Source organism: Piliocolobus tephrosceles, chromosome 6 (genome assembly GCF_002776525.5).
Source record: "Piliocolobus tephrosceles isolate RC106 chromosome 6, ASM277652v3, whole genome shotgun sequence".
NCBI classification, from domain to species: Eukaryota; Metazoa; Chordata; class Mammalia; order Primates; family Cercopithecidae; genus Piliocolobus; species Piliocolobus tephrosceles.
This window is the reverse complement of record NC_045439.1, coordinates 12653853-12662218: the sequence shown is the minus strand read 5'-3', so window position 1 is coordinate 12662218 and position 8366 is coordinate 12653853. Positions and strand designations below refer to the sequence as shown.

Here is an 8366-nt window from a genome sequence, read left to right as displayed (position 1 = left end):
TCTCCCCGCCATGCTCTCTCCCCGCCATGCTCTCTCCCCGCCATGCTGTCTCCCCGCCATGCTCTCTCCCTGTTTCTCTGCCCTCATTCTCTCCTTTCAGTTTCAGGCCCCTGGCCTCTGCAATTGCTGCTCCAGTGGTGGTAATGTTCTCCCATCCCTACCCCTGCTGCGCCCCTGACTCAGCTTGGCCATGACCTCACAGACGTGTCTCTGACCTCTTTATCCAGCCAGATCCTTTTGTATGGGCTCTCCTGGCACCAGGTTCCCCTCTAGGGGCAGAAATCTACATTTGGGTGTTACCTGGTTCATACCTATCTTCACCATGGCACTGTGAGCTCGCTGAGGGCAGGGCAGGCTTGGTTCCTTCTCTCTCACTAACATAAATCACCACTTAAGGGAATGCCCACCATTTGATAAATCTTTGGTGAATGAATGAATGAATATGAAAAACTGGGCCACAATCCGTGCCTCTTGAACCCTGGCATGGTGTTTTTCCAGCACCAATCTCAGCTTCCTCATCTGTCAACGAGGAAGGGTAGCCGGAGTGAGCTGGGCTCCATCAGCAGTTCCCAGCCCTGGCTGTACGTTGGAATCTCCCTGGTGGTTTTAAAAAATACCCATGCCTGAGCCACATCGATTAAATCAGAATTTTGCAGGTGAAGCGGGGCCTGGGGATTTTGCTTAAGCTTCCCACGTTAAACTTCTTATGCAGAGCCAGCATGGGAACTGGGTGGATGGATTAGACTGACTGCCAGTGTCCCTCGCTGTACAGAGTGCCATAAATCCAAGAGTCTGGTGTTTCATGCCTGTCCCAGGGAACAAGCTGGTTTAAAAGCACAAGGAGTTGCCAGTCACCCTCCACCTCCTCAATGGCCATGGTTAATTTCTCTGTCATCTCTGAGCCACTAGAAACCAGAACTCCACTTTCCCTGCAACTAGCCCTGTGTGGTCTGCCTTTGAATGCTGATCTATCCCCTCTGCCACGTGGCAGGGAGATCCCCTGGGGCTGGGTGGCTCCCATCACACCTGAAAGATGTGAAGAAGTAATGTGGGTAACGTCCACTGGGGTGGCAGCAGGAAGTGAGCTGATTTACAGCCCTGGCTTAATATCTATGAGGCTAAGAGGCTCCTGCTCATCACCTTTTAATGTTTTTAAAGGGCCATTGACTGCGTTTCAAACCCTGGAAGGCAATCTTCTCTCCCACTGGGAAGAGCATATCATCAGATGGTGGCCTCTGCTCAATTATTTTACAGAAATGATTAACTCCTTACATGTCAGTGGGAAATCCACCGGCTTCTAGACCGGTGCCATTGTTAGATGTCCCATCATTGAGCCTGTGCCCCTCTAGATTCTGACCTTCTGAGACCCCGGGGTTTGCTAGAAAGCTTCATTCTCCTAACAGCTGGCCTCTGAGCCCACTTCTTCAATGCACTCTACCAAGTGTGTGAACTTCAAGCAAGACCATTGCCAGTGCAATTATTTTCTCAGTCTCAGGTGCAATTTATGAGAGAGAGTTCAAGAGGAGCACGTTTGGCCCGACACAATGACCTATTTTTGTGAGAGGATATGAAGCACAGATGTAGAAGGATATTTAATGTGATGAAGTTCTAGGCAGAAAAATCAGGGCCAAATTTCAAGGCTGCAGGAGGAAGAAGTGAAGGAGCACAATACATTTAAAACATTGATAGTTCTTGCCTGTAATCCCAGCACTTTGGGAGGCCGGGGCGGGTGGATCACCTGAGGTCAGGCGTTCGAGACCAGCCTGGCTAACATGGTGAAACCCTGTCTCTACAAAAAAAAATACAAAAATTAGCCGGGGTGGTGCAGGCCTGTAGTCCCATCTACTCAGGATGCTGAGGCAGGAGAATGACTTGAACCTGGAGGTCAAGGCTGCAGACAGCCAAGATCATGCCACTGCACTCCAGCCTGGGTGACAGAGCAAAACTCCAGTCTCAAAAAATAATAAATAAATAAATACATTAATAAAATTGATAGCTCTGGCCAGGTGTGGTGGCTGACACCTGTAATCCCAACACTTTGGGAGACTGAGGCAGGCGGATCATTTGAGCCCAGGGGTTCAACATCAGCCTGGGCAATAGAGTGAGACCTCATCTCTACAACTTTTTTTTTTTTTTTTTTTTTTTTTTTTAGCTGGGCATGGTGGCACACGCCTATAGACCCAGCTACTCCAGAGGCTGAGGAGGGAGCATTGGAGGATTGCTTGAGCCCAGGAGGTTGAGGCTGCAGTGAGCTATTGCAGCGCACCACATTCCAGCCTGGGCAACAGAGCAAGACCCTGTTTCAAAACAAACAAAAAAAATCAGTGGTTCTCAGTCTCTTATATAAGGGCCTCCCTGAAATGTGAGCAGGCACAATTGCTTAGCCAACTGTTCTCATGAAAGGAGCAAGTCTGGTCTGTCCTTATGCCTGACAGCTGGGCCTCCACTGCTGTGTCCTGAGAGTTTGGTCTAGTCCAAGCCTATGGTATCTGAGCCTGCCTTGACTCTGGGTTACTCAGACCCCATATCCACTTGCTAGCTTCTCTCCATCCTTCAAATCCATCTCTTGAATAGCCTTATTGGGCGTTCATGCAAGAAAAGGACTGAGACTTTTCTCTCTCCTTTTTTTGAGACAGGGTTTCGCTATGTTGACGAGACTGGTCTCAAATTCCTGGGCTTAAGCAATCCTCCTTCTTGGGCAAAGCCATCCTAAACCCTCCTCCACCCCAAATTAGACTCCCTTGCTCAGTGCTGCTGCTTTATTCTGCAAACATTTCTGTCTGGGGCATTTCCGTGCTAGTTTGTAATGTGTGTCTCTCTACATTGAGTTGTGAGTGTCTTAGGGCAGGCAGGTAGATGAGTACTTTATTAATCCTGAACAATCATGATTTTCTGAGCCTTACTATGTGTCCATCATAGGTTCATGCTCCCATTTCGCCCTGGGCGTAACCGGGAGAGATAGGTGATATCATCCACTCTTAACAGGTGGCCCGCAGGCTCAGTGAAGCTAAGTGATGTACCAAAGTTGCCCAAGGCCCAGCATTCAGTTGGCATTCAGTGAAAAGGTGCAATGCTCACCAGTGGAGAAACACAGGATCTGTCCCATTCCCCAGTGCTGGTTCCACTTGATTGGCAGTGTTGTATTTAGACCAATAGAGAGGAAGCCTCGGGTGTCCAGAGCTTGTCTCAACACCTGGCATTTGGTTTCTATCTTGGGGAATTTCTAAAGGAGAAGGAACTTGCCCCTAAAGTAACCTGCTCTTAGCTGGACTTCGTTAAGAAGGAGCAGAGGCCCAGAAAGGTCAGTGACTTGCCTAAAGCCCACAGAACACAGGCTGGTATTGGTACTTCCTGGGACCACTTCTTATTCCAGTTTCACCATCATCTGCCTTCCAGGCCCTGTTCTGCAGTGCTCTCCTGCAGCCAGAATCCTGTAAATGCTGTAGGCTTGAGAGTGGGCTGAGGCACAGGTAATGTCCTGGAGTCTCCTGGATTTGGTACCTGTAGCAGGGGTCTGAGGGATACAGTGTTCCCAGCATCAGTTCCCTCTTCTCCAACCACCGTCCTCCTCCTGGCCAATCAGTGTCCTACCACCATCCTACTCCTGACCAATCAGTGCAGTTCTGGGTCCAGCAGACGTTGCCTCCTAAATCGTCCTTGAATCCATCTACTCCTCTGTTTCCTTTGCTGCCACCTGAACGAGGCCACCATCAGGTCTCCAGTGGGCAGTACCTGCCTCTCATCTAGGGTTGCCAGATAAAATATAAGACACCCTATTACATTTGAATTTCAGATAAACAACAAATAATTTTAATTGGGAGAGTTATTATATGGGAGAGATGCTAGGAAAACAATTTGTAGTTTATTTGAAATTCAAAGTTAACTGGATGTCCTGTATTTTATTTGCTAAATCTGGCCACCCTCCCCTTACCTACCTCTTTGCCCCTGCCTTGCCTCCTCCCTGCATCCATCCTTCATGCAGGAACTGGACTGAGATTTCTCTTTCTCTCTTTTTTTTTTTGAGACATGGTTTCACTATGTTGTCCAGGCTGGCCTCGAATTCCTGGGCTCAAGCAATCCTCCTGCCTTGGCCTCCCAAAGTGTTGGGATTACAGGTGTAAGCCACTGCAACCAGCCTGGACTGAGATTTCTTAACCAACCTGAGATTGTGTCATCTCTTACTTAAAACCCTTTACTTAAAATGACATCCATAGCCCTCAGGATCAAGTGCAAACTGCAGGACACTATGTTAGTGGCTTACAATAGTGGCCTTACCTGGTGCTGCTTTCCCCTGGGTCTTCCAAAGTCCCTCTCTCCTCTGGCCTTGGGCTGTTCCCTCTGCCTGGACACCTCACCCTCATTTGCATCCTAACTTCTCATCCTTCATGTCTCAGCTGAAGCACCACACCCTTCAGGCTTCTATGACTCTTGCCCCTAGTCCAAGCTATTTCTTCTTGCTGAGCTCTCTTGATGATAATTACTTGTTTAATTAGCTCTACATTGCCAAACTATCAGTGCCATGAGGTAAGAGGCCACTAAGCCCCTTGCACTTAACAAAGGGCCTGGCATATAGTAGGCGCCCAATAAATGCTGCCAAATGACTCATCAAAGCTGCAGAGACTGACTATAGAAGGGGTTCAACATCACTTGGGTCTGGGGTGGCTCCTCATCAGCACACAGAGACCCATAAGGCCAGATAAGGGGCTGTCTCTCTAACTATTGCTTTAGGAAGGCAGCCACAAAGATGATGGCTTCTGGCATCTTTCATGGAGACAGGCCAGCACCACGGTAACTTGATGAGACACACTCCTGTCACACCTAATAAATTTGCCAGCCTGTCATCCTCTTCCCTTGCAAAAAAAAAAAAAAAAGAATAATCTGGAAGTGAACTTAGAAGAACCCTAAATCACTAAATCACAAAAGCTCAAAATCTCAATTCCAGACACATGAAACAACAGGGGGGAAAGGCTAAGGAATGCTCCCACTAACCCTTCTGACAATTTAAATGTCGTCTGACTTTAATGATTAAGCTTCTTATCAACTAACAGCAGCCACAGGCTTAGAGCTGACTGCAAGGTAAGAATCTGGTGCTTTGGGGGACCCCAGGTCTCTTGCCTCATTGAGGATCCCATTAATCACAGGACTTTGTTATGTTGGCCTTGTCCTTCCAAATGTTCTTCTGGCAAAATGCTCGTGGAAAGGCAGATAGCTCTGAGTTTGTTCTCCAGATTAAAGAAACTCCTATGACGTGACAGATTTTATTTTCCCCACTTAAAGAGAAACACATGGCTTCATGCATTTCCATTTTTCCTCTTCTCTCCTATGTTCCCCCGGATTTAGCTCTTTTGCTTAAAGCCAGATCCATTCATTCCAAAACCCCTTTCCCTTGATTTCTCTGTCCCTATCATTTGTAAATTAATTTCTCCAGTGCCTTAAGCCAAGGTTTTACCCATTCTACTTGTCTGGAGGGTTCCTTTTGAAATTGATTTGTATGAAAATTGATTTGTATTGAGTAAGAGCATCTGAAATACACACACACACATACACACACACACCCCTGCACACACACACACACCTGCTTGTATAAGTACTGCCTGGCTAAAGGACGCGTAAAAAACTAAACTGCTTTCACAAAATTATTTCTTCTGGGAGGAGTGCGGGGTGCTTGTGGATCTTCTGTTTAGATCCTACTAGCTCACACAGTAGAATTCTAGTCTTGGAGACTGACAACCTCATTATGTTGCTTCCCACCCCAGCTGAAGAAGTATTATGGAAGAGAGAAAACTGTAAACAAATGAATCTAAAAACTAAGTGAACTCAATATCTGAGGTTCAGCTAAAAGTTGAACAAGGGAAGCTGGTCCCAAGCCACTGAAGTGTTTAGAAGTGACAAAATCGTGTTTCCTGAGGAGACACAGCTGAGTTTAATAACTGCTGTTTCACACATTAGACAAAGCTGTCAATTCCAAAAGGAAAACAATTGTGAGTGAGATGGAGGCAAGCCAGAGAAGAGAGCAGAAGACGGGGCCTGGGAGTGGGGATGCCGAGCAGCGTCGGACCCCGGCTCTCGATGGGCAGTCACCCAGGCCATCATCCAGGCAGGACTAACTGAGCAAGCTCCCGGCAGGGCCCATCATTTGGGGCAGCTCAGGGACCTCGATAGACTGGCAAGTGGTCTTGCCCCTTTCTCCTTTTTTCTTGGTCTGTCACCCCTACTCAGAGCAGCCATGTGAATGGTCCCCAAACCCCAAAATGCCACCAGGAGAACATGAGGCTACAAATACCCGAGAGTGGATCCTCAATGCCCAAAACAATGAAAATGTCCTCCGGAGCCTGCAGAAAAAATGTCACAGACCACGCAGTGATCAACAGAGTACCTGGTCAGCCAGGCAGAAGAACGGCATTACTATCACTCCTATCAGCAATGGCAGCAACCACTACCGGTTAGTGTGCATCATGGTCCTGGCACTGCGCCAAGTAATCCTTACATCTCTCATCCAGTACTTAGAATAGTACAGTCAGGAAGAAGAAACTAACTCTCAGAGAGGGGTTGCCTAAAGCCTCCCAGCTGGTGAGGGACAGAGCTGAAGCTCAAATTCCAGAGCTGACATCGAAGTCCACCTTGTCACCTCTCCACTGTACCAGTGACCATGCACATTCTGGGGGGACTAGGGAATATATCATTGAACCCTGTCTCTGATCCTAAGAGGTAACTCCAGTTAGTGGCTGCCTGGCCTCTGCCCTGCGATTTAAGGGGCACAGGGTGAGAGATTCAACCCTGGGCAGTCCTGACAGATGGGCCACCACGCATTATCTGTCCACAGCCTCAACTCTGATAGGTACAAGAAACACAGTTGCCTTCTGTGTTGAAAACCAGTTTAAGAAAGGTAATTTGAAGTTAATCAGTGGTTCTGGCGGGAAAGAAATAATATATATCCTTGGGATGACTTTTCCTTGTAAGTTTGTTTCTTTCCTGAATTTCTACCCTAGAATGCTATCATCGGAAGGTATTCTCTGAGCCCCTTTTCATTCCAAGGTCGGCCCGGTCCTGCAGGCTTTAGGCCACAATTGAGGCCTCTCTTTGGAGTTTCTTGTCTTTTCAGGGGTAGGGTATGGGGTACGGTAGCAGCTTTTCTTTTCCCCAGCTTTTCCGAGAACCAATCAGTGGGGCGGCTGCAGGAAGCCAGGGTCTCAGGAGGGAAGGGGCAGCTCTCCCCTCACCCAGGAGGTCCTCCCAGCCAGTGCGCAGCCGGTGCGTCTCACCTGCACGAAGCCCCAGAGCGGGTGGAGCGCGCAGTGCAGCAGCAGCGAGGACCAGCAGCAGCCACGGCCCAGCACCAAGTCCCGGAGGAGCATCTCGGCCAGCGACGCCCGCTCCTGGGGCGAACTGTCAGGAGAGCAAGGCTCGGGTCAGGCGGACATCGCGTGGGCACTTTAGCCGCCGCGCACCAACATACCTCCCATCCTGGATCGGTCGGGCACGCCCTGCACCCAGGGGCACCCTAGTAAACCAAGCCTGCACTTACACTCCAACTTACACCTTCACTGACTCTTCGTAAATCCCACAATTCACACTCTTTTCTTAGGCACATCCCCAGAATCCCGCACGTACCCTTTAGTTCCGCGCACAGCTCCAGAATATGCGTGCATACCTTGGCCCCATGCACACCTCCAGAAACAGCCAAGCACACTTACTGCGCCCCATTAACCCCTAGAAGCAGCCACGTACAACTCACTCTCACTATGAGTACACTTCAAACCCGGCGGGCACTACTCACCCTGTGCGCACACCCACAGAAACAACCGTGCACACCCACTGACTCCTGCCAGCACCCTCGCTGACCCTGCATGCACGGCACCAAGAAATCTCACGCTGCGTGCACCCTCACTGCCCTGCCGGCCTCATTGCGCACACTGCAACATAGGCACCTCCGTGCGCTGCCCCTTTGCACGCCCCTGCCCAGCCCCGATCTCCCGCTCCCGGGCGTGGGTTCCCCCCACGCCTCCATCTCCGCCCGCACCCTTCTAACGCCTCACGCCACCTTGCCTGGCGGCGGCCCCAGTCGATCCTCAGCTCGCGGAAGAGAGGTCCGCGTCCCCCCCCGCGGCAGCTCTGTTTCCCAGCCGCCGGACAGCCCCCATTTAAAGCCAGCCGCCTCCCCAGTCCCCCGCCCTCTAGGCGGGGCCTCGGTCCTCACCTTGGCGGCTGCGCGGGCGCCCGGGGGCTTCACATGCCGGGGAGGAGCTCCCGGCGCTGGAGCAAAAGTTTGCGCGCCGTTTGGGCCTCCCGGGGCGCTGAGCGGAGGACCAGGAGTGGCGTCCTCGCAACGGGCGCAGGGTGCGGTGGCTCCCGGCTGCGCCTGGCCG

The 8366-nt window shown here is 50.3% G+C and overlaps 1 protein-coding gene across 1 annotated transcript in view; it reads right to left on the bottom strand.

Annotated features, from left to right (window-relative positions):
* Positions 1-8112, bottom strand: part of PRIMA1 (proline rich membrane anchor 1) — a 72221-nt gene extending 64109 nt beyond the window's left edge. Inside the window, exons 1-2 of the mRNA XM_023205326.2 lie at positions 8042-8112; positions 7263-7386 (exon numbers count right to left, since the gene is read on the bottom strand). Of these exons, the coding sequence (XP_023061094.1) occupies positions 7263-7355 (93 nt within the window). The 5' untranslated portion in view covers positions 7356-7386; positions 8042-8112. The remainder of the gene's footprint in view (positions 1-7262; positions 7387-8041) is intronic.
* Between the last annotated feature and the right edge of the window lie 254 nt (positions 8113-8366).